This window comes from Dermacentor variabilis, chromosome 6 (assembly GCF_050947875.1).
Source record: "Dermacentor variabilis isolate Ectoservices chromosome 6, ASM5094787v1, whole genome shotgun sequence".
NCBI lineage: Eukaryota > Metazoa > Arthropoda > Arachnida > Ixodida > Ixodidae > Dermacentor > Dermacentor variabilis.
This window is the reverse complement of record NC_134573.1, coordinates 75,012,550-75,038,862: the sequence shown is the minus strand read 5'-3', so window position 1 is coordinate 75,038,862 and position 26,313 is coordinate 75,012,550. Positions and strand designations below refer to the sequence as shown.

General features: G+C 46.1%; 2 protein-coding genes across 3 annotated transcripts in view; one reads left to right on the top strand and one right to left on the bottom strand.

Annotated features, from left to right (window-relative positions):
* Positions 1–4,174: 4,174 nt before the first annotated feature.
* On the bottom strand, positions 4,175–20,393 carry Kdsr (3-ketodihydrosphingosine reductase). Of its 2 annotated transcripts, none has more exons than XM_075695182.1 (5): positions 20,240–20,393; positions 17,924–18,180; positions 15,865–16,119; positions 11,797–11,976; positions 4,175–9,629 (listed from the first exon to the last, which is right to left on the bottom strand). In XM_075695182.1, the coding sequence occupies exons 2-5, from the start codon at positions 18,143–18,145 to the stop codon at positions 9,249–9,251; spliced, it is 1,038 nt and encodes a 345-aa protein (XP_075551297.1). In that variant the 5' UTR covers positions 18,146–18,180; positions 20,240–20,393; the 3' UTR covers positions 4,175–9,248. The 2 variants fall into 2 exon arrangements, with proteins under 2 accessions (XP_075551297.1, XP_075551299.1); XM_075695184.1 differs by having other exon boundaries at positions 17,924–18,188; positions 20,240–20,390.
* Positions 20,394–20,639: 246 nt separating this feature from the next.
* The window catches only part of LOC142584871 (low density lipoprotein receptor adapter protein 1-B-like), a 39,930-nt gene continuing 34,256 nt past the window's right edge, over positions 20,640–26,313 (top strand). Inside the window, exon 1 of the mRNA XM_075695185.1 lies at positions 20,640–21,075. Within this exon, the coding sequence (XP_075551300.1) occupies positions 21,009–21,075 (67 nt within the window). The 5' untranslated portion in view covers positions 20,640–21,008. The remainder of the gene's footprint in view (positions 21,076–26,313) is intronic.

Genomic DNA, 26,313 nt, shown 5'->3' with positions numbered 1-26,313 from the left:
CGAACGAATAAACGTCATTGTCTTCCTGGCGCTGCGTGGGTCGTCTGTTCCTTGGGCCGGTCGTCCTGCCGCCCTCGGCGTCTAGCCGTCGAATACGTAACAGCTGGTACAAATACAAATAGCATTTCACGCACATTGCGTTGAGTGTCCTTTCCCGGTGACACCACTTTGCCGAGAAATGACTACTTTTCCGAGCGGCGCACCATGTTGACACTACATTCCTTCGTCTGACTCGTAGACGAACTCCAGCTCATACTCTGCGGGGATGTCGAAGTCGTCGTCCGCCAGGTACCTGAAGCGTGTTGCAGCCTATTCGGCAACAGTGCGTACGGATCCCTGTCAACACAAAAGGCAGAGCGAGCGGCTGCAGCTGACCGTGCTCGCTCTGCACTCCGCTTGCTCTGCCATCTGGCGAATCGCCCGCCAGGCAGAGCCCGACCTGACCACGTGCACAGGTTCGAAGCATATGCCTCGAAGCCATTCATCACTGTCACTGTTGCAACTGTAGTATAATAATGTGAAGCAGCTTTCCCAGAAAGGTACAGGTGACGCTACTGCGCCTTTCACCTTAAAGCCCCTTAAACTTCGTAAAGTAGCGACTCTCTCATCCTCCGCCTTCACTCCTCCTCGTTTCTCCCCTCTTTCACGCTCCCTCCTCGACCCTGGCGCCACCTATACTGCTGGAGCGTAGCAACGGCGCCAACATGCGCTCCTCGCCACTCCGTAGACGCTTCTCGAGCAAAAATGGCGCTGAAGCAAGGTGCGAGGGCCCATGTGATGCTATTAGGCCAATAGTGCCGCGGCGTCGGCCTCGGCCAGAGCGCGCGAGGAGGAGGCGGCATTCTTCAAAGCGTGTCGCTACTTTAGGAAGTTTAAGGGGCTTTATTTCACCTGGGCCTTTCATGCCGGATGTCTACTCGCCCGGCTGGAAAAATGCGTTTCAATTCGCTCCACCGCATTCTCTAATATACAGAAGAGAGATAGAGGGGGAAGAAACCGAGTTGCTTCGTTTTCTTGTTTTCTTTTTTGCAGGGGCACAAGCTCAAAAAGTTTCATTAGTACATGCAAGTCCAAGCATGCACCGGTGGCATGGCTGGCTTATCGGAACCTGCACTGAAAAGAAAACATTCAGCATATACACAGGTTTAGTTCTGCAGAGAACGCTTTATTTACACATAGAGCAATGGGCTCCAATCCATACTGTAAAGGTGGTTGGACAGCGAAGCTGTAAACGACAACTAGAATGATTACTCCTTGCGACGTAGGTTGAAATTATTCACGTGGCAACATTCACATGCACTTTACCTAGTTATTACGTTTCGACTGCCTGCGACTTGGTTTGCGCCGCCATATCGCACAGATACAAAGAGTGAGCCAGAGATAAGAGAAATTTGCCGCGCCTCCTATGCACGCTGCTCTTCAGGAGTCCTCATTATACATGTGTGTCACAACACAAACCAGTTGCTAGGTGGATTCTTGCACATGGGAAAGTGCAGTTACGTCACTCCCTGCTTCGTATGCAACAGTCAAGCTGTCGTCGCTGCGGTCGCTTGCGCAACGATAATCTTTACTGGGAAACGCGTGCGGGGATCGCTACGTGCTACGCATTGCCAATTATGCATGTGGTTCAGATGCTTGTCTTAAGCTTGTTCTTTATTAAAACGTACGCTGTTCAGTATGTTGCATGTGTGTTTCCAGAGAATGTATGCACTGTTCACTTCACTTTGGTAAGTGCTTGTAGCCTGTGCCTTACGGTGGTATGAGCCATAGATGATGATAGTTTTCTGTCGACGTTATGCCACGAAGAAATCCCGGGATATGCTAGCCATATATTATACAGCTTCGCTGTAAAACAGGACGAAAAGAAGCAACTGTTTCGCGTCTTCCATGGTGTGCGAGAGTGGTTCTGATTAACGCGTACGGCAAACATATGTCCGGCAGACAATGTCGCCTTGTGTACTTCCGGAGTTCATGAAGACAATCTTTTCGATCATGACAGCATGAGACATGACTAGTTAAAAAAGGCGTGAAGCACCACCATAGCTGGGAAATTTGTGAACAGCCCACTGCTCTGTCGAGTGAGACACATACCATAAGTCAAATGGCATGTACTGCATGTCGATAGCCGGCCCATCCATTTTGAAGCTCATCAACTTGCAAGCAAGGTTTCTTCGACGAGCTACACACTGCAGGTTTCGCACACACTATGCTATATGGCGCACACCTTTCTTCTTGAAGGTCTTTCACATGCTGGCACTGCTGCCACCTTCGACAGGTATGTACTTAGGAACATTCGGCGGAATGGGCGTGATACTGCGTCCGGTGAAAGCGAGGGCTTTCCACGTGGTATCTGCACTGCCTTTCCACCAATGACGTGAACATAGCGTCAAAATATGTACTTTTCTTCTAACTGTAGCACACACAATGTTGGTCCGCTCTAGGGGCTTATCAGCATGATGAATGTTCCCAAACACAGCGCCATTCGTCGTCCTCGGGGACACCAAACAACTTCGGCGCATTTTTCACGCCGCTATACACGCTTCTGCAACCGGAAGCGGAGCAGTACTTTCGACGAGGCGTCGTCATGTTACCTCAGCGGTCAGAGAAAAAAAGTGTACACAAAATAACAAACGCTCGCACAAAACACAGAACACCACAAATATGTGGACGAGTGCAGGCGACAGGCCAACGCGCGAGCGCGTCGGTGGCACGGCGGGCCGGGCCCCAGCTGAAATAAAGCTCCTAAATGATCTCGTGTACGTGTGTCACACAGCGCATTTTCGATCGCGATCAAGCCTGATCTGGATCGAATTTCTTGGTTGCGATTGGTTTCTTTGTGCAAGCTGCGCGTGGTACCCCATTGCAGTCAAGAATTTCGATCCGGATCGGTCTTGATCGCGATCGAAAGTGGTCGTGTGACACAGGTGAAAGGCTCCATAGCGCCACCTTGTGGCTGCAAGGATCTTCTGGAATTTCTGCTTCACGCGCGCGCATTGCCCGCGCCTCCCCTTTGCCCCACTATCCCTACTCTAGTACACTATAGTTGCAACGGCGGCGCCGCGGTTAGCGCGCTCGGCCACGGAGTGGTAGTAGCGGCAATGGGGCAGAGGATATCCTTTACTGTGGCCCCTGTGGCCACTTTTTTCTAAAAGTTAGATGAAGGTGATGTAGTTTGTCTGCCCTTTTTCTGTCACAATTTTTCTGGCATGACTTTCTGAGGATGGTGGGGCTAAACAATAAACCAAGTAATGCTCTCACATAAAATCTATGATTTTCACTTGCAGCCCTGGTGGCCTTTCTGCAATGATGGCATCCTCAAACTCGGCAAAGGCCACGACCCAGTTTCTCCATCAGGCCCCACCTCTCCGCAAATGCTCTCATGACGGTCAACGTGCTAGCTACATCGGCTAAGGAAGGGCCTTCATCCAAATCGTCATCCTTGACGATGACCTGGAAGCGTTAGAAGCTATGGGAGCAGGAAACGTCATGGCTACCATGTTTTGACGTCACTATCGGTGGCGACTGCAGTCTGCAGCATGTGTTCCGCAATTTCGCTATCTATGGTCTGCGCGCACGACGTTTAGTCAATTCCACACTTATACATACCGAAAAGTGAAGTAAATAATACGCACTAACCGTTTTGCATGCGCTAAATGACTATGGCTTAAACGGCCCTGTTGCCATTAGGTTCAATGGTGACAGGGTGGGAGATTCATCACAGCTATATTTAAACCAGAATTACTTATTAAGCGAGGTTCTGACAGACCACTGGTGGCTTTAGCCCTTTTGGTGTCACTGACATGCTGGTATGTTTTTTCATTTCTGTCCCGTCGTGTCACTGACGTCAGATATAGGAATATGAGGACCGTAACAAGAGTGCACTTGCCATTATCCGTGTCATTTTTTGCCCTTCTGCATAAGCAAAAATAAACTGCAGTGTTTGTTTTATAACATCCAAGAAAAAGAAATGACGCTAGAGGTGCGTCACCTATGAAAAAGCCTAACACTGAAGGGGTCGGGCTTTATATAAATAAAGAAAATGAATACTAGTACTCTTTTCTTTTAATATGTATGGCTACATGGTAGGTTGAAACCTGTTTCTTCTCTACTGCCCCGTGGTGCATCCGACGAATAAATCGAGTGAGGTTAAGTACAGAGAGAGAGAAACACACTATTCTTGAAGGACTCCTCATGTTCTAATAGTGTTGCAGAAGGTAAGGTGCCAACTTACGTGTGTGCAAAAATAATTTGAAGTGTTCCCTCTCATGATAATGCACAGTGTACACTTTGACAGCCTAGCTTAGAATAAATCCCTCTGTGTAGTATATCGAAACAAGAGAGAAGTTCACAGGAAGATGGAGGCTGAAGTGATCAACAGTGGTAGAACAAGGAATGTTGCCTGAGACAACATTGCAACAAGGGAACTTGTCTTTGTCAGAGCAGCAACTGCTTAAGCTGGGCGCAAACGCAGGGGCAAAGTCTGGCCTGATTGGCGAACCAAGCAGTCACGTGGCCACTTCATGCAGGCACCACTAGGCAAGGTCGCAGTTTCATAGCTGGAGTACGCTTACTCTCGACTGCAAGGCTTATGCACGTTGCTGAAGCACCAGAGATGACCGCATTCTTTTCTGCAGCTCATTCACAGTGCGAGTTGACATAGGCCATGCAATCGTCAACAAAGTAAAAACTCGCCGGTGTGATTGCAAACGTGATTCCACTTCAGATAGCTAGCCCAGCCAGCTAGGCCAATCCAGCCCATGTTGACAGACTCAATGCTGATTAGGCTAGACAGACAACAGAACATGGCCAACCAGATGGACGGAAGTAGCGCCCAACATTTTCCGTCTGGCCTGCGAGCAAAGGAAGCTGAATCCGACGAAGGCAGCAAGTTGTAAGAACGCGCACAATACGCTACCCGCTGCGCAAGTTCTCGCTCCTGTCCGTGGTGTGAATGCGCCTTTAGCTGGAGTTGCTGCCCTGATGAAGACAGGTTGAAACACTGGTTCCAACAATGTTCCTCGTTCGATCATTGTTGATCTAAGAAGTAAATAAGGACTAGACAATCTGCCTCCACATCCAGTCTGCAATAGTTGCAGCTAGAACAGTTAAAATGAAAGCGTTCCCACTATGCGAGATGCGCATGCCTTACTGTAAACACACAGAATGTGCACACATTGGAATGTGCACACACGCACACACACACACACACACAGGCACTTTTCATGCTAATGGTGCCCTCCTGTCTGATTGGACCACACAGTAACATATTTGCAGACAGATAATCCTACAGTTGAGGTGTGACCCTGTTGTTACCAGAAAACTCTAGCGTGAGGCTAATAAATGATTTCCCAGTTCAAATGCAAGTGAATTGCAGAATTGCTCTCCTTGGGTAAGCACTTGTGATTCTAATTAAATTTATTGAGAAAGTCAAAGTTCAACAAATGGATGGAAAAATTACATCTAGGGCTTCAAATTTCATTTTATACAGTCGAACCCACTTGCCACGATACCGGTTTTAACAATTTATCGGTTATAACAACGAGAAGCTGCTGCACCGTCAACTTTTCTATGTTTTCCATGGTGAAATAACCCACTACTACAGTACCCTATTGCTGCATTAGTGGTTATAACAATGAATTATGGCTGCTGGGTGTCCATGCCGAAAGGTAGTGAAATGCGAAATCCTTGAAAAGAAAAAAGTAAATGATAAATTCGCACCGCTGCACGATGGCCTGCTGCCACAACAGCTGCCGTGCACTCATTTTCCAGCCTTCTCCAAGCACCTCTCTCTCGTAGCCCTTCCAACCCTCTGAACACGAATGGGCTGTGCCCATAGCTCTACGCAGCGCCACCCTCTGAAACGAATGGACTGCACCAGCTGTGCTGCTCCCAGCTTGCTCAGTAGTAGTGCAAACAGCTTAATCGCTCGCATTCGTCTTTGTTGGTTGCGTCCAAATCGTCACTGGCCACGTGGTTTCTCAGCCTCGTTTGATTAGCCGCCGAAACGGAACATGGCTGATTTACTTGCTGATCATTGGGAATGCACGACGTTGCCGGTGAAAAGAAAGTGCATGGCTATAGATTTGGAAACTAAGTGCTTCTAACCGATGAGGCGATTGTTGCGAATGTGCTTGCATCAGATAGCAACGGCGATGACGACGCGGTAGGGCAGGCTGCGTCAACGTTGTCCTCACAGAAGGCCCGGCAGATGATTCAGTCCTCCCCCCTCCGGGGCTTCATCTTTGCGAGAAACCTTCAGCTGCACTACGTGGAGCACCTGGATGCGTCAGAGAAGGATGTTGGCAAGCTTCGCATAAAGCATGCAAGGCTGATGGACATGGGGTTTTCTCGTGCAAGCCAGTGAGAAGTATGTGGTGAGATGTTTCTGGAGATCTCGCCTCAGCGTTTCTTCTGGTTTCTCAAGCTGACAGGCTGCTGCGGCAACCTTTTTGCATTTTTTAAAAGGTCCCTTTTGGGGCCACCAATACGATGCCTTAGCGGAGCTCACATAACGCTTGTCACCAGTGACTCCTCTTTGGATTTCTTATAGCAGTGCCATCCTTTAATGCCAACAGCCGTGGCTTGTTACATGCGATCGGAGCGCCCAGGAAGCAGTTAAACGAGTGAACACAATAAGCAGGCGGATGGAGGAAGGTGGTGGGGAGGGGCACCGGTCTCCCCGCCATTATAGTTTTTTCACATCAGCTCTGTCATCCCCCTATTTTAATTTTTTCATGCAACCCGGTTATAACAGTGATCAGTTATAATAAAATTTTCGTGGCACTTGAATATTGTTACAAGTGGGTTTGACTGTATTACCTAGAATTAGTAGGTTTAAGCAAAACTGAAACCCTGAATGTAAATTCTACAACTCCAGACCAAAAATAAATGTTTTAATTCTATACGTATCTATCAGCATGTGCAAATATAGCATACCAGTTTTCCACACACGTTAAATCATCACATTATTTATGTCAGTTTGAAGCATGCCTAACAGTGGTGCATGAAGTATCTGCCCATTTATTTTCCTAAAAAATTGTAATTTTCCACCATTCTAATGAAAATAAAGCAAAATAATAGGAAGAAAGATCAAGAGAAATGGAGACTGATTTCTAGAAGACCCAACCCTGCAACTCAGCGGGACTAAGGCCAAGAAAGAAGGTTCAAGAAGAAAAAGGAAAAATCTGCTCCCAACAGACTGGAGATTTTCAGTTTCTCTTTTCGACACAGCAGACATCATTCACCTCAGTTCAGCAGTGACCAAACAGTGCATTCCTTGTGAATACTTGAAGAGGCCCCAGAGGCATTCTTTGCAAAGCTTACTAACACTACTAATGTGCACACGTCAGGTTACCAGCAATACCTGGTCACAGTACTCAATCACTCACACACACCACGCACAAACATATGAACACAATCCATAAAAGTAACACGACATGCAAGTCTGTTTGGTCCGTACACAAACAAGAATGCAACCCCTGAGAGATAAGAAACTGTAACTGAGAATCAACACATGTGAGGAGGTAGGCTAGTTGTGGAAGGCTCAACGTTGGAGTCGGAACATGTTGGTATGCGAGTGCTTGCTGAACTGGAACTAGAATCATACTGCACATGCTGGAAGCAAGAAAAAATGTGCTCAGGCTTTGCAGCTTATAGGCAGGACTCACAGTCTTGTACAGCACACAGGTTAATTTGAATTTAAAGAAAGAACGAAAGAAGAATAAAACATGTAATTACCCAACATTTGTCTGTACGTTATTCCACCGTCTTTTCACTTTTGCAGGAGAAAGCTGGCTGCATGAGTTACTCGCATGATACCTTTGTTCGCTAAGGCTGCACCCACAAAGAGATATGTCAACGCTTAGTTAACCTAAGTACCTAACATGCATGCATGCATGCAAACAGGTCACAGGAATATAAAGCACTAGTTAAGCGCAGTATAAAAAACAAAAGATGGCAATCTGCACGTTCCTGCCCCCTTTTCCAACTGAAGTGGAACAACTAATTGTGTCGCATTTCCAAGACAAACTAAACCTAATTTCCCAGACAGGCTATGCCATGGCAATCATTTCTGTGCACATTCAGTACATTTGCTGATAATTGAGTTTGTATAGCATGTTTCAATGGACAGCTGACTTTCCACCACAGTGTTATCACACTGACGAGCTGAGATTGCAGGCAACACAATTTGTCTTGCAATGTGCATAACCTTTCAAACCTTGGAACAGCTAGTTGTACAGAAACTTCGAACTCACTAGTAGAAATTTGTGGCAGTGAGTTTGAAACTTTTGTGCAGCAGTTATAGCTCTCTTTGGGAGCCTTCAGCAAGCACAGCAAGCCCTCGCAATTTGCAGCAGGCAGTGGCTAGTGATCCTGACTAGCTGGCGTACAAAACTTGGGGCTTGTCAAATTCGTGGGTTGATTGGTGTGCTGACTGAAGCTGCAAGGGACCACAGCTGCTTTCTCGTGAAATACAAGGTGGTGCCTTCGTCTTTCTATGTCACTATACCCATCTGTAACACTTACAGAGATTGTGCTGTCAAGTGTAGCCTTGTCTTCTACCTTCCACGCACTTTTCTGCGCAGTGAGGCCAAAATAAATGCCCACTTAACACATTTGTGAACAGAAGAGAGGGAAACAATGGTGATTCAGTAAAACACACACATTTGTCAAATTAAGAGCAGAGGGATTCCTTCCAAAAACTTTCAATCGTCCACTTTACAAATACACAGGACTTGTGATGATCCCTGACTGTCACAAGTCCTAAAGAGTCAGGCACCATTAGAGAGACAAACTGTCACAAGCTTCTCAGTGTCCATCAACCAGACAAATCTATGCAGAAGTGTTCTACCCTTGCTTGTAAGCGGCCATCCCTGACCAACACAAGTCCCAAAGCATCACAATTGTGTCACCATAAATGTCCCAAATTGCCACAAGCTTACTGGTGCCAGTTACCTACAAATACATAGAGAAGTGATCTACTGTTCCTTGTAAGTGACAATCCCCAGCTGTCACGAGTTACTGACTTACTGACCATCACAAGTAAAAAAAGTGTCACCATCAGAATTTCAGTGTCACAAGCTCCCCAGTGTCAATCACCCAGATTACAAATCCACTGGGAAGTGTCCTACCCATCTATGTATGTGACTGTCCCTAGCTGCCAGAACTTGGCGACTGTCTCAAGCCCCAAATTGTCACAATCTTCCCAGTGTCGCCAAGTCTTTCCAGCTGTTCCCAAACGCCACGAGCTAGCTCCCCTTCTTGCTGCCTTCGCGGTTGGCCGCACAGCGCGCCACGAGCCTGTAGAAGTGCGCCAAGTACAGGCAGCCCACAATGCGCAGGGTGCCCATGGTGAGGGCCTGCACGACCACCTCGAGCAGCGAGCTAGGTGGCATCATGCCCGCGCACAGCATCATCGTCATGCGGCCGTCCAGTCCCAGGACCGAAGTCACGTTGCCCTCGAGCATGTCCTGCAGTAGTGAGCCGGCCACCACATCGGCTGACCACAGGCCGACCGTTGCCGAGATGAGCTTTGTCTCGGTCGGCTTGGTGCGCTCCTCCTCTGCAAAGCCTGGCGTGTCCGTGTCCGGTGGGAAGGCCACCATCACGTGGATGCCACGATGTTTCACCTGCACCGGGGAAAAAAAAAGTATGCAAATGAATGCGAGTTATATGGCAAAAGCAAATGAAGCATTTTACATTCTGAAAGCTAACAACATAACTTTCAGGCGTTCCAACATTGCAGAAAGGAAGCAGCGAAAAATAAGGGTACACATAGAAGGTAAGAGCATGGGTCAAACACATCCTTTGTCTACCATCACTGTCTATAGCAGTTATTTTCTATGTGTTTGTCTTTTCTAATTATGATGTCCCAATTCACCTAGCTTGCAATCTTAGAGATTAGCCAGTTTTTAAAAGGTTAGTGTGCTGCAAGGCACATGGGGGAAAAATATACAGTTTCACCTAATATACAAGGCAGCCACAGCGGTAGCGTGCACAGATCTGTAGACACACCACTTGCAAACATTTTTCTTTCTTTCCAATTTTCTTTTTCAAATTCTTGGATTGTAGCGTGAAGTGACACAGACACTAGAAGCAAACAGAACGAGCGCTATGCCTGCGCTCTAGTCTCTGTCTGTGTCACTTCGCGCTACAATCCAAGAATGTGCTACCGTACCAATTCACCCAACTTTCTATTCCCTTGCATTGTATTTCTTTTTCGATATGAAAAACAAAGAACTCGTTTTTTCTTTATATATTCTTCACATCCTGCCCAGTCGTATGCCACATTTTTTCACTCTCTTTAGTGTAGCCACAGATAGCCAGGATAAGCAGATACTCACTCAAACTCGCTCTCATTCCTACTTGGCTCCCCTCGCACCCACCAGCACTCACTTGCGTCCACAGTGACTTCTATTTACATTCACCGGTGCCCTCTCACCCTCATACTTGTGCCCACTCACACTTGTCTCCACAGTTGCTCATATTCACACCGACGTCCACTCAAGATAATTGTGACTGACTTTTGTTGGTACTCACATCAAATGGCACTCACTCCTCTTCATATGCACATCCACTCAAACTTATCGGCACTCACTCTTATTCACATGTTTGCTCTCGAGTGAGCATGCAGACCTGTGAAATGTAGCAAGGTGCTTCATCAAGCTGTAATGCTTCACGAAGCTGCAGCACTATTCCCCAACTGCCTCATGATCCATCAAGAAATCCAGCACTGTACTCCACTTCATCAACTCCATGAAGTGCAATGAATGCTACAGGGTGACCTCAGCCAATCAGAAAAAACGCAAGGCGGACTTCTTCATTGTGCACCTCTGATCACCCTTTGTGCAACAATGAATGAATGGGACCTTCATGGAAGGATTAGTAGAGCACTATGGATGAGCCCTCTTCCCTTCTCTGAAGCACGGGGCTGACTCTTTAAGCCGACTGGCTGTTGTGAGCCCTGGCCTTTGTGGCACTACACGCAGTTGGTGAGACAGTGTATAGGTGAATGTGCAGAACAATGAGAAAAAAGAAAGAAAAAAAAGAAAGAAAAGAGAAAAACATCCAGGTCATCTGAGTGGCAGGACAGCTCCATTAGGTCGACAGGTTGACAGCACAGTGGTAAATGTTCCTAAAGACACGAACCAGCAAATTGTCTTGTTCGATACTAGCTCTGCTACCTTCTCCTTGGTACACATCTTCCCACTTTCGCCTCGCTCAGGAGCTGGAAGGTTGTCAACAGTGTTTGCGAGGTACAAACAGTGCACTCACCTATCAGAGGACACATTTTAGCTTTTGTCACACACCTTCGACGTCATGTGCAAGGAAGTTCATCCTTATGCTAGGCGAGGTCAGATATTGCCTTCCTAATCCCTTTCTTGGAGTCTCTGGGAGCACAGAACGGCAGAGAGGAGCACAGGCACAACATAATTTTGTGGGAGGAGCTTCTGCTGCATTCATGAGTCGGGCAGTGTAACATGAACAAGCGCATGCTATGAAGGGAAGCAGGCAACTGAACACACCTCCCCCCCCGCTCACCCCAGCTGTGGGCTGCGCCGCATGGCTAAGTGCAGCCACAAGCCACCTCATTTTGGCGGTTATCTGCAGTGGGTGCAAAGCTTGGGTGGGCAGAGATGGCTGTTTACTTCACGTGTGCTGTCTTTCCACGCATCTAGTTCTGGAGGACGCATAATCTCAAGTTTTAGAGATGCGTTGAAGTGAGAGGCAGCCCAAAAAGCACGCTCCTCAATGTGGTCCGGCATGTACAGGCTCGCGGATGAGGCTCACACTCACCTCCATGCGGAGCGACTGTGCCAGTCCCACGAGGGCAAACTTGGCCGGGCAGTAAGCCGTGTAACCGTACACGCCCATCAGGCCTGCGACAGACGACACAAAAGTGATGCTGCCCGAGCCTCGCTGCTTCATGCCCGACAGCACCGCCCGGGTTGCGTGCACCGCACTCAGGTAGTTGACCTGCAACGTAAGCAGCAGGGTGCTCACCACAGTAAAAAACAGCGTGGTGGTGTGATGCGTGCAACCATATTTCATAGGCTTGCTTTTTGCCTCCTGAGCATAGGCAGACGCAGGCGTGTACCAGTGAGACAACTCCACTTCTAGCATTGCTGATTTTATATGTAAATGTACAATAAAACATTGATGTAAGGTACACAGACTTAATGAATTATTGACTCTGACAATCAATATCAGGATGGTTTACATGAAGTCGAGGACTTGAAGTGTGAAACACTAGTCGGACAAGGGAATGTTGCTGGAGCCAACACTTTGACATGCCGCCCTGACGAAGACCGAGTCCCCTTGTCAAAATGTTGGCTTCAGTGACAATTCCTTGTTCTACCACTGTCCGTCGTATCTAACAAAGTAAACCTAAAATATGCAAACTTTTTCACTGATATTTGTGCATGTACACATAACGAAGGCATCCGTGTGTCTTACGCAGCTTTGTGATAATAAGGTTCGACTAAAGCATTTTGTTTAGGTGAAATGGCTTGCTGCTGCTTTCTTATTTCTTTCGATGTTTTCACCATCTTGGAAAATCGGCAATACTTTACATTGATGGTTGCCAATGAAAAGAACGGTTTCAGCCACAGGTGTGCTGCCCATCACGCAACTGCACCTGGCGACGCTGCTTTACACCATTCCGAAACTGCTTTACACCATTCCGAAACTGCCGCATTGCTACCACATTGTTTTTTTACCATTATTCATCACTGAGTGTTGCAAGACCTTCGAACCTTCGTGTGTAGCACTTCTTAGACGAAATGCTTCATCCTGGAAATTACCACACATTGCCTTGGTTTCTCTGGAGCACATTAGCAGCCGTTTCCTTGCATGGAACTCATTAGGTATTCCACTGCACTTTCTATTTAATGCTTCCAGCAGCTCTACAAACAGTACAAACGTCAACAGAGATGTCCTAAACACTACTGCCCACTTTACACCTAAACAATCCTCCAGCAGGCACGTCAATCTGCAAAGTGGAAAGCAGTGGTGCCTCCCGACTGTTTAATCAGCGATTCCAGAAGTGAGATCCTCGGGCCAGGCATTCTCAGCTCTACACAAAAGGCAGTGAGCCAGATACAAGCTTTGTAAAGGAGCTACGCAACAGCCTTTACGAAAGGAGTGGAACATGTTTGCTGTTAAAGGGTTTGCCTCACAAGTGTTCTCCAACGCACAGTTCTTAAATGTGCTTTGCACAAACAAGAAGAAAGGAAACAAAGGGCCCATTTTTTATTAGTGATATCACAAGAAGCCAACAAACAAAGACAACAAGGACACCATCGGGGAAACTACTTGTACTTATTAATTTAAATAAAGAAATTATAAATTAATGGAAATGAAAGTGGATGAAAAAGCAACTGGCCGCAGGTGGGGCATGAACCCAAGTCTTCGCTTTACGCTTGCGATGCTCTTGCCAATTGAGCTACCGCGGTGCCGTTTTCCCATCCACTTTCTGAGGTATTCATGTTTATCTACTAGAACTAAACCTGGGTTTGTTAGCCAGTGCCACCACTCACGGGCTTGGCAGCGGTTGTGGAACATTCTTTCTGCCGCCAGTTGTTTCTTCATCCACTTTCATTTCCATTAATTTATCATTTCTTTGTTTAAATTAATAAGTACACGTAACTTCCCCTGTGCTGTTCTTGGTGTCTTTGTTGGCTTCTTATGATATGACTAATAAGAATCGGGCCCTTGGTTTCCTTTCTTCTCATTCATTACATAGTGAGGCTTCGTATCCGGCAGCATTGATGCCTTTAGGTAGCACACTTGGGCTTATTAACCAGTTGCCCTCACCCCAAAAGATCACGTACAATGTGACGCCTGTGACAAAAAAGGGTTTTCCACATCCACCATCAAGGCAATGAGGTGTGGCACTGGCTAACACTCCCAGGTTCAGTTATAGTAGATAAACATAAATACTATGCCAGAAAGTGGATGGAAAAACGGCACCGCAGCAGCTGAATTGATAAGAGCATCGCATGCGCAATGTGAAGACGTGGGCTCGTGCCTCACCTGTGGCCAGTTGCTTTTCGTCCATGTTCATTTCCATTGATTTATCATTTCTTTATTTCAATTAATATGCACAAGTAATTTCCCCTGTTCTGTCCTTGGTGTCTCCCTTTGCATGAACAGTTACTCGCAATCAAATGCTGCCACTGTCACATCCCTGCAGCCTTCCCTTCTGCTGTTTGAACTGCTCGCAAAGCTGTGCCATGCCGTGCTCATCACTATACATCACTTCACCACGATCGCCTCACCGTTACATTTAGCTTCTATATAGGTATTAGGTCAAAATTTGTTGGCTTGACTTTCCATCGCACTGCCTGGTCCTGTAGGGCACACTACTGTAAGCCACAGTGGCCCAGTGCCATCTATCTCCACAACCAGATGGCACCACCTACCTCCAACCTCAACCTCATTAGTGGAGATATTTCTCAACTTTTGTTTCCACTGAAGGCACTGCTGAGCCATGGCTCCTAAAAAGAAATGAACCCTGTAGCCAGTGTGTTCACGCTAACCTGAGAAGAGGCAAAAAAAAAAAAATCTAGCATGTATTCATAAATAAAAGGGCATGCAGCTCCATTGAGTGAAATTGTGGATTCCCGGGTGTGCATGTAATAACAACATTTGATTCACGTGTTCATAACTGTTTTGCTTAGCTACTGTTTAGTAATAAAATAAGTTCACCTGCCTCATTCAAAAGCTCTTGCCCCTTTAGGCAGCTCCTCAATGCAGGAATCACCGAGGAGCATTACAGAGGCACAGTTGAGGGGCAACACGGCTGGACGCAGCTATGCACTTGAAGCGGAAGAGAGCTGCAGCAGCCATTGGTAAGCCATGTAAGTAACACAAGCTTTGTTTGAACCATGCCAAATTGAACTACGCCGGCAATCACAAAATGGAAGACTGCACAAGGTATCAACAGAACAGCTCAATACACACGGTATATGGGGGACATCATCACGTTGAGAACATGTCCGTGGCAAATCAGTTCTGTGGAAACCTGCAAACTGGAGGAACCTTTATGAAATGAAAAATTGTCATCCACCCAAGAGCAGCCTGAAACTACCAAAAAACTCTTAAGAGTTTCTCAGAGATAACGTGTTGCAAGTAGGAAAAAAAAAAGGAATTTTTCTTCAACTGCGAAGCTGAGAAACTTGTATGCGTTTTCTTTTTCGCTCCGTGCCACACACTCGAGTGGATGACAATTTCCCCTTTCGGGACGTTTTTATATGGTCCAGAATTTAGGCTATACCTCGTGGCGTATAGCAGTAGTTTATTGGCGCACTAACGGCTTCAGGTACAGTGCACTTTCCTTCCCCAAAGAACTGATAATTATAACTCTTTACGTGGTATCACCAGTACACAGCTAGAGTTCCACAGCAATAACTACCACGACAGCACTGCAACTTGTACTTAAGGTGGCGATGTAGCAATGCCTTGGCAGTAATCATCATGTTGTCGTACCAATTACTAAATCAAAGATAAATATCAACGAAACAATTTGGCACAACCTATCTTATGATGACTGTTGATGGTCATGTGGTTAGCACTGAAGCAACGTAACAACAAACCGTATTCCCAATGGTGGAACGCTCCATGTATGAGGCGTGTGAGCAGCTGTGCTCCTCTCATGCTTCGATGATGATGATCATGCCATGGCATGACATGTATGCACGCCGAGCCACTTGCGTCATGTCGTGCTCATCCCGTTGTACATCCAGTCGAACAACCATGACACCATTACGATGGTGGAATAGACTGGATAGATTCAAAGTGCTCAAAGTAGGCAAAGAATGCCAATCGCATTAAAACTGAAAACAAGATGGGAACTGCACTCGCCTCCATCATGCGCTGGAACTCGGCCAGTGGTGTCTCGTCGAACCGCAGGCTGATCGCAGAGCCCGCACAGTTCACCAGGTAGTCGACGGGCCCACAAACCTGCTCGGCCTCCTCAATGCCACGGGTGAGCACTGCTTCCCCAGCCTCACCCTTCGTCAGGTCAGCCGAGAGCGTGTGAACGGCCTGTTCGGGTGAGCTCGCCTCCTCTAGCAGCTCGATCTTCGCTTCCTCAAGCCGGTCCATGTTGCGTGCAATCTACACAAAGTTCCCTTGCCAGTTGGTCTGAATCCTTAATACAGACATGAATAATCTTGCAAGTTCGAATACAATACTACATGAGAACTACACTCCGTCTCGCACGCAGCAGACAACACTGTAGAGGCTAGACCGACTTTTCACAGCAGTATCTGCATTTACGATCAAAAAACAACATAGTGCATGCTACGTGACAGCAAGAAATCGGACTGTGCTTCGTAATTTGAAATATGACGTAATTCAATACTTGACAGTTACGATATGTGAAGCAAATGTCACACAGAAGATGTAGCACACTTGAACGTATGAAGTTTTAACCGCAGACCGATGAGAGGAGCAAGCACATTTGTACACTTGGATGACTGCACTCAGTTTACAGCTCCCACCGCCCGCATTCATGACCAAAACATAGTGTATTGCATACTAGGCCGCTCAAGTCATACAAAGAATACCTGATTTGACTTAATGTGAACTTCATATGTTACGGTTCCAATATGTTCTGCAGAAGGTGTTGCAGACCAAGGGCCATTTAACCGGAGTCATACATTTATGCAATCACCCTACTTCTACAGCCTCTGCAACTTTGCCTGCTGTGTACAAGATGAAGTACGGCTCACCAAAAACACACCTCTGTTAGAAGGCAAAATTGTAGTAAGGGGCCCTGAAACACTTTTTGAACCCAGTAAGAAAATGATGCCGATCTGTGCAAGAGGCCCCTGTGAATATGCGAGCCAAATATTACCGCACTGCATGCAGCAGGGAATTTATAATCTTGCGTCGGAAGCAGTGAAAAATCGCCTGCTCTCTCGTCCCCAATGATGCCATGCGGACTGTCATCGTGAGTCAATTCTCAATAATACATATTTGCCAATTTTGTGTTAACTAAGTGAAACATACGTAAGTCTTCAATCTCACATAGACGGAAATGTAATTTCATCATTGCACTGCCAGCCTACACAAAACAGTTGCGCGTACTTGCATCTGCTACACGTGGCATCGGAGATAACAGTGGCCTGCTGTGTAGCGTAGTCTACCGTGGCCGCCACAGGGTGCTGTGAAGAGTCATTTTGCCATAGAGACGCAAAACTTTAGGGCGGTGCTTTGCCTCTTTGGCTTCTCCTCTGTGTAGCTTTCAGTGCACTAACAGACGAAAAAGAGGGAGATGGCTGCATACCAGTGTGTCCCAACTCCACTTCTACTTGACAAATTTGAAAATTTTTTTGCGGCATGAGATTTGTGTGACGACATCCTTTAAAAGTGAGGCAATTCTATGATTAGTTAGAAAAGTGTTTCAGGGCCCTCTTAAGGCATGGACCGTGACTTAACACAAAGCATAAGCCTGCATTTACAGTTGAAGGAGGAGAAACAGTCCATTAATTCGTACCTGCCAGCCTCCAGACCTGACAATTAGGGAGACTTGTCAAGCGGGGAAAGCGGGTGATCATGTAGAGCAATGGCTGAAGAAAAAAAGAAAGTGATGGACCAGACGCACCTATTCATTTGAACAACCTAATTACTTTTACTGAATATTTTTCACTTTGAACCCTTCCTGCATGCTAATATGATAAATAATGATTATTAATAACTGTAATAGTCGTAAATAATGAAGCAGGTGAGAAAGGATGGTGTCGTCATGACAGTCATCATTAAATTGAAACGGCACCAGATTCGGTGCAGCAGTGAGCACACTAACGCCGAAGGTGTTAAGTACGACAGATGTTGCTAAGCCATCTCTAGGCAACACTACCCGCACACTCGCACGAGTTCAGTGTGCCCTCGGGAAAGTAGGATGACGGCGACCAACCAGTGTCACATTGGCACCTCGCCGAACCACAGCCCGTGCAAGCGCACGGCCTATCCCGCTGGAACCACCAGTGATGACGAAGTGCTGGTGCCGCAGGCACGCGTTCCGAGCTTGGTAACGGCGCCACAGCCTTGACACCACCAGCAGCGCCATGGGAGACGTGAGCAGTAGAGGCACATAGTACTGCCACGGTGTGGACGCCAACGATGAAGACGGGGCCATTGTGCCAGCCGTTGCCTGCTGATCGAGACCTTGGGCTGGACAACTGAACATAAGCGAAAAATTGCGGCGAAACCAGAGACAACATTGTTTAATCACGCGCACACACATGCACATCAAGAAAGACAGTGATGCTGCTGTTGTTTGTCACACTTCTTAAAATAGTTTGTTTGGCCTACGTAAGGGCCTTCTGCACCCATCAGAAAGCATCAAACTCGTGACCTTGTGCGTAGCAGCAGAATGCCAGAGTCACTGAGCCGTTGTGGAGGGTGCAGAGTTTCCTACAAAAATCACTAGGGGAAACTCTGGCGCTAGTTCACATGGGAGGTGCAAATATGGCGTTTAAGCCAGCCAGCATGGGAATACGTGAATATGCCTAAGCTTCATCCTCCTGGCTTTAAATGGCTGCTTGTCTTTGCAAATTGTTAATTTTCAACAAACTGTTGAATTACAAATGTGACGTAACGAATAGCTATGATTATGAGTGTGTGCAGCAACTTGTCTTCATGCATTGAGAAAAATAGGACTTTCTGGAATTTTAGAAAGACAAAGCACAATAAATCAGGCCACAAGAACATCTGAAGCTACAAGCACGAAGATCAGGCAAATCCATGCATTACCATCATTTCCATGGGAGCTTAACGGTCGCAGCGCCCGAGCTCCCTTTTGCAATTTTTGCAGAGAGCTCTGTCGTGGCGGGCATCCTTCAATCATGAACACAGTCCCTTGTGTTCTCTAACTGGATTTTGACATGTTATTTAATTTGTGTACTGCACAAGATGGTGTCACTCTTGTGACAAGTGCAAATTCATAATGAAACATGCACAGTGCCCACCCACACAGTGCCTGTGATGACTGCATACAAGGACACATTGGTGCAGGCCCTGGAGCTTGACTGCTCTTTGGCAAATTCTTCCATGGGGACTGGTGTGGTAAACAGAGATGGTTCTCATACTATTGTGTTCCATTCTGTCATCCTAACATTAGAGTGAGGACCAATTTGTGAGAACAAAGAGATAATAAAGATGCACAGCCAGACAAAATGAGCGCCATTCTACATACATGGTTTCCGATACTTTCTGTAACTGTACAGCCCTTGCGTGAGAACTAAAAGGAAGCCTGGGGCCGTCACTCACTGTCATTGCAGTGGTATCTTGTATCATTCCTCATGCTTGGGCGGTCATCTACAGCAAGGATGTGTAACCAGTTTGAAGTGATCGAGGCGTGACCTGTCGGAGCTGGTTCGTGGTGCTAAAGAACTTAATAACCGTTATGCACAAACACTCTAATTTGTGCACATTGTATCCTCTGATGCGTTAGTCTGTTAGTACTTAAACTTTGGCACGACAAACTGCAAGTTAGCTTTCTATTGCACATGGCTTGTGTCTAACAGTTCTGTAGATGCAAAATTATTTATTTAAGGCTGCACGCTGCACAAAATAAAATGTGCTCCCACTTGGAGGGGAAAAATAACAAAAGGACACACTTCAACATATTTTGCGTCAAGGAGCCGAGCTTGCATTGTTCCCCATGAACAGCTCCAGAATCGCAATGGCATGCGTCAGTGCAGACGGAGCATTGTTATGTGGTTATTTTCATGTACGTGCGTTTGACTTCGATCCGGCTATATATATATATATATATATATATATATATATATATATATATATATATATATATATATACACAGCACTGTTTAAAGGCGCACTTCCTATTGTTCAACGACCTGCATTGGGGCGTTATAACCTCATTTGGCACGCAAAGCGACCATAGCAGGTTTGATGTCAAGTGCCCGGTCCAGGAGCGCTCGATCAGCATTGAGTACGTCAGATCTTCATCGACGCAAGTTCGAATGTGCCGTGTGACAACTATTATTCACTTGTCGTATTTCGCTCGCAATCGAAGAGTTCTATGGAGATCGACTTTAACGAAGGCGGAAATAGTCACACGGACCAGTTTCACGCACGAACGCGGGGCCGAAAACACCAGTCAGAAACTTGGCGATAGCGTCACCCGAAACACATCGCGTGCGGGCGGCGCGGGCTACATCAGTCGTCTCGAACACATTACATATGCGAACACTTTTGTTGGACTCACCCCGACAGCCGCGTCGCCACAGACTGCGTGAAAAATAAAATAAAAATTCCCGCTCTTCGACAAGCTTGGCACAGACGGGGGAGTACGCGAACTCGTTTCAGTTTCCTGCGTCGGCCGACTGCTGCTGATAGCGATGAAGATAGCACCGATGAGACGCCAGTCAGCTCACGTAGCAGCTGCTAGTTCCAAGGGTTTCCAAGTCCCAAGGGCAAAGTGTAGCGGATGATCGACTGTTTTGCCGAACCTCTGTCACTCGGTTTGAGATCATAGCGATGAGTTTACCGAAGCACATGAGCGAACCTCGGAACAATGCGATGCTCGAAGGAATTCGCTTTTGCCCTTCGAAACTGAGGCTATGTGCGCGACGCCAACAGCTAGCGAAACGCGGCGATTTTTCCTTCTTTTTCGTTTTCCGACACTTCTCTCTCATTTTATTACATGACTGGCGTAAAGTTTGCAGCTCGCTGCGGGTAGCAGCAGCCGCAGCTTTCAAGGAAACGGCATCGAGAGGCAGCGCCGGTCGCCCCGTCAAATTTTCTGCGAACTGCTGTGGTTGCAGCGCACCGACAACTAAGCGGAGCCCACGGACTGGAACTGACCGCGACGAGTGAAAAAACCCGCACTACCTCGAGCGAAAACTAACAAATCTGGCTCGCGGCCAGGCGTGTCGTCGTCGGCCTCCGTTGACGTTTGTTTATAGAGCGCACAGGAGGAACTCGGTGTCCGCTTATCGTCTTCAAGCACCGTGCATCTTTACGGCAGCGGCAACATGACATCGATCTGGAAATCTGTGTGGTCTTCGCCCATGGGACTGCTGGGTCGTCTTCGGCATAAAAGTGAGTCGCCACAGTCTTTGAGCAGTTTCCGTTGTCCTTGTTTATTTACTGCAGCCGTCTCTAAAACCGCGTGCTTACTGTATGTATACATGTACACTTCCTTTCACTTGCATGAGCCAGAAAACCGGCGCCTTTCTTTTTCAACAAGAAACACGTCGCGCGGCGTGTTTCCTTCCGTTGAAACCTGCGCGACCACTTTAATTCGATTGAATGGGCGGGACCACCGCGCCTGTTGTGTCTCAGTGCCAAACGGCTTGGTACCCTGAGCGATCAGTCGGCAATCATTGCATCGTGAAAACTGGAAAAAGAAAAGCAATCGCCGTGAGCTTCTATTTTTCGAAATTTATAAATTTGTGGTAAACCGCGGCTTCCCGCGCGCACCGCAGGTGCAGCGACCGACGCTGCTGCAGCGCGTGACTAAAGGCTGTTTCACATGCTGCGACTGCAACGACGAAAATCGGTGCTGTCGCACGCGTCGCAATGCGATTTTTAGAGGGCTCATTTCACATGATTGCGATTTCAACAATGCGACTGGTGCGACGCCCAGGGTTGCTTACAGCCAGGTTTCGCGGCACACGCTGCATAATTACTTTATTGTAGTGAATAAAACGTTTACACTATGATATTATTGACTTATCTTGATTAGAAGCAAATAATATGTACGTTTACTAATTTAAAATCGTTAGTTAAGATTTGTCTTGGAGTGCGCGACGGCGGTTTCTGTAGATCAGTGCAACATCGCGCACGTAAACAGCTGTTCGCAGGTGGTTCAGCAATTCTTTATTCTATGGTTCAGCGCTGTGTGTTGTCTTATCTACCTTCTATGACCGTTTCGTTTTGCCTGCGCTACAACAATCTACAAGATGGCCTACCGACAAGTTCATATAGCTGCCCTCACCGTATATGCAGTATTCGGAGTTCGGCTGCACGAAGTTGTCGTGTCAGCCCAACAAGATCCTCGCGCTACCCGTGCTCGGCGTCAGCTTTTGGAGAAATGATGCGTGTACAATGCCCGTCATTGCGCATATGTGGTGCCTGCTCCTAGCCATATTCTTACGCCAAACGCATCAAGAAGCACCAACCCGAACGCCCGCGTGTGCCCCTGAACGAAGCCTCAAACGATCTGTGTGATTACGACGTGGAATGAAAATTGTGTTGTGAAATTCAACCTTAGCGCTAGCCTGGTTCGTCCATCGCCGTGCTTGCGCTGCGAATATATATATATGGGAGCCCTCTATAAATATTTCTAAAGGCGCAAAAGCCGACGAACCAAATGTTTCGAGCAGTTACCGTCACTTTTGTAGAAACCTGTGCGTTGTAACATAGCATTCTAAAAGACACACTTCTCGTCCACTTTGTTGTCCCGTGTCTCGCGCTGGTACTATACTCGGAACTTCTAACAAGAAGACCATACCAATACGCGCTATCCATAATGCAGGATCGTGGGCCCACGGCAGGCGCACTTGCCGTAGAATTTTTCAGCTTTCTGCTCAGCCTCGCACGCCTCTCACGGTTAGCCTGTTCTGTGGAAATAAATATTATTATCAATGTTATTAGATATTATAGTTTCTTCACTGTAATTTATAGCAATCTTCCAGATTTCTTAAGATAGTCATGCATTTAACCTGTATTAGATCAACATTGTTACGACATGCTAATGGGAGTCATTTCAAACTAGATTGCTCAGCCAGAGAAAGTACAAATGCAAGCCTCCATGTTTATTCCAATTTGGTATTCCTAAACAGATTATATTGGCAGAATTTTGTGTCTGCTTGCATTTCCTGCAATTCGATGTTCAGAGCTGGAAAAACTGATTCCTTTTCTTGCTGTCGAAAGGCTGCTTCAATGTCGATAGCAAGCTATAATTATTCATTTCGAAAGTGTTAAGCAATGACTATATGTCTAAGCTTATCAATGCATTTTTGTTCCACGAACACAATCAAGTTTTCTCTCCGTCTCATTGACAGCCATGGAATGAAACCGTTCACTTTCATAAGTATCAGGATGCAAACATTCTGGAGTTTGTCCTGAGCATTTGTCTGCATCCTATAGTGTGCATGTTTGTATCAAGTTATGGTGTTACAATCTATAGTAATTAACTATAGTGCAACAGAAATACGATGGACAGGAACGAAGTGAACACACAGAGCACTTCGTTCTTGTCTGTTGTCAATCTGTTGCACTTTAGTTAATAATGATTACACACAAAGTCATTTAGTTTTCAGTTATTATGTCGGGCTTATAAGCCTGCTTGTGTCCTGGAATATCTGCACGGTTATGTATCCTGTAATTTAATTTCTGGCCATGTGCTTGCAAGTCGCGTGTCAATCTCCTGATTTTCCTGACAATCTTGTGTGATGTGCAGGCCCAAATAGTTTCTAGTGAATCCATGCAGGGTGTTGTGCAGGGTGTAATCTGCACTACAAGTGCTGCTTTGATTGCTTTCAGTTCAGCTTTTCTAGGTGTAGGATGACCTGGAATGGTACTCACTTATATAGGGTTTAGCTTTATGTAGTGTCATGCTACTGTTACACTGCTATTGCCATGCCATATGTGCCTTATGTTTGCTTGCATCTTCATGATTAGCAACCTCCTCTGTGTGTTTGGCAGTTGCATATAGTCTCCTGGCTTAATTGTTTGCCCCCATATTCCACGGTATGGGCCTGTTGTGTTTCAAGTTCAGGCACTCCCGAGGTTGTGTTTCTGAAGGGAGGGGTAGTCGTCTTTGCATCTCATATGCTAGCTGGCATAGTATCTTGGGACGAGGTTCTGAGCTCTTGAGACAAAGAATTTGTGCTGCAGGCTGCAACTCTACTGTCTAGGTGCTTGTTCGTTAGCTCTTTCTCATAGAGGTCTTCAAGCATGGTAAAGTTGGAAAGACCTGTTATTACTACCCGATGCCTGTATTCGACGAGTTGTCTTTTTTGTGTGCTGCTGGTAATTCATACCGTACCATACCTTGGACACAAGCACAGCATCTGCGATTTTCTATAGTATCCACTTGTCCACCCCCATTATTTCGAGATTATTCTTTTCACCAGGTGTGGAAGTTGCGTCCAGGCATTGCATAATTGTTTCACCCACGTGCTGGCTCTGCCGTCATGGGCTTACACTGGCTGAGGATTTGTGGATGTTGTCTTGTGGGCATACTTGTCCAGCTATGTGGATCACAATGTGCAATCTGGGGCAGTTCTTGATTCTAGTCTTTCTTTTTTTTTCGACGTTGATATGAGCTGACTTATCAGAAAGCGAGAGGCCAGACCGGCCAAGAAAGTCTGAAGTGTTGTCGAGGGCTTGTTGCATCATTCTTGATTTCTGCATAAGATAGCTTTCCCATAGACTGTAATACACCATAGGCTGTAGTGTTTTTTGTAGTATGCCCGTGTTGTTGGTATGTGTGGGCCAAATGTACCTCCAACTCTCACCTGGAATTTTCTGCCTTTCAGAAAGTTACTGTTTAAGTGCTCTACCAAAAATGTTTTTGCTCATCGTTCCTCTTATTAGAGCAGCATGAGGTACTCCTGTTAAAAGCCTCTTAACTCTCTTCATTCTTTCATAAGCGGTATTACACAATGTCCTGCAATAATGTTCCTGCTGCTTATGGCCCACTCATATCTGCCAGAAGGGACAACTCTTGAAAAAGGTTTTCTTTGTGCTATGTGTGCGACGTATATGTAGTATGAGCATTCATGCCTTGATATTATACATCTGTAGAACCAGCTTCCTGACAGAGTACTTGCTATACCTGATCATGCTTATTTGTGCAGTGTTGTTGAACAATACATATTGATGCAATGAATATTTACACACTCGAATTATCACGAAACATGGTTGTTTTACAATTCTGCCCTTTGCTTCCTATTGGTGTTAGATTTTGCATAAGCATGCCCCCCTATGCAATAGTATATCGAAGTGTAAGGGTTCAATAAAAGGTGATGAACTAAGTCTAAGTGCAAGAGCTTTTTTTTTCACCTATGACTCCCATTGAAATGCGACTTCCATGGCTGGCAAAACAACCCCTCGCCTTGTGTTAGCAGCAGAATGCTATAGCCACAGTGGCAGGTGAACAAATTGAAGAACAATATTTCTGTCTATAATTTTTTTTCTTGCCTGTATGTAAGTAAAGTTTGGAATAAGTTTGTCATTGCAAAAAAGCCCAGTTTGTGTTATTTTATTGAATAAACCACATATTGTGTATAGTTGAAATGCAGAAATTTGTTCTAAAATCCTCGGGTGATATATGTTCTTGCAAGTAGCATGGTATTTCATTATTTATAAAGATAGTAATCGCAGCGGATATCGTTATATGGTTTTACACACTAATATATGTAATCACAAACTTATTAGAAACTTACTAGAAACATGTAAGGCATGAATGTTTCTGCACACTTGATCAGCCGTGAATGTGCAAGAACTGCTTGTACTGGCTGACTTCACTGCACAGTTTTGATTTACTTTTCTTCAGCGTGTCGTTTTATACTGTTTTATCCCCACAAGAACAGGCCATTTGCCTGCTTTTCGCATTGTTGCACGAGTTCTACATAATTGTGCAGGAGGGTACGTTGTCACTGTGCCATTATAGCAAGCAATTTACTTAATCTACTAGCTGTACAGTTAAGTACCTTGCAGAGCATGTGTTCATACAGATGCAGTAAGGATACAAAGTCCGCAACATAGTCAATGTTTATTGGTTTCTGTGCAAGAAAAAAAAAAAATATCCAGAGAAGAGGTGCAACTTAACGTGCATGTAATGTTTTATTCAAGCCACGGATTTAATGCTATCGTAGCAAATTCATTACGATAGCCTACACTTTCGCTCTGTCAAATTTAATAAGAGGCAAGATAAGCTTTCAAGATGCATCGGGAAATTCATGCTTGAAAACCGACAAGAAAATGCAACTGAACGGTACCGCGTTCAGCGCAACGTTGAAACTTCGGGTACTTTGCTGTCTTGTCATTTGCCCTTGCCAAGTTTGAAGTAATTCAAGCTGCTTTGTAAGCGCGATTTCTGCATGCTACTCAGCAAAAGAAAATTGTGACGACCTCGTCGTCTGCTGGGGTTCGAACACCTCCTAGCACTGAGAACTCCCAAAGGCGTACGAAGCAAACGTGAAAATGCACTTCATTTGCTGTGTAGCGTGTCAACAAACGCATAGCAATCGGAGAATGCAATCTGCGGTACAAGTTTTTTATTCTCCCTTCGCGTACGTACCGAATTCGACGATCCACCTCTCCGCG

Coding starts and splice junctions, on each gene's coding strand:
- Kdsr (XM_075695182.1), bottom strand. CDS start 18,145: ATGGCCCCGTCTTCATCGTTGGCGTCCACACCGTGGCAGTACTATGTG. Junction 16,120..17,923: donor GAGGTGCCAATGTGACACTG/GTTGGTCGCCGT, acceptor AACTTTGTGTAG/ATTGCACGCAACATGGACCG. Junction 11,977..15,864: donor AGTTCCAGCGCATGATGGAG/GCGAGTGCAGTT, acceptor CTTACGTTGCAG/GTCAACTACCTGAGTGCGGT.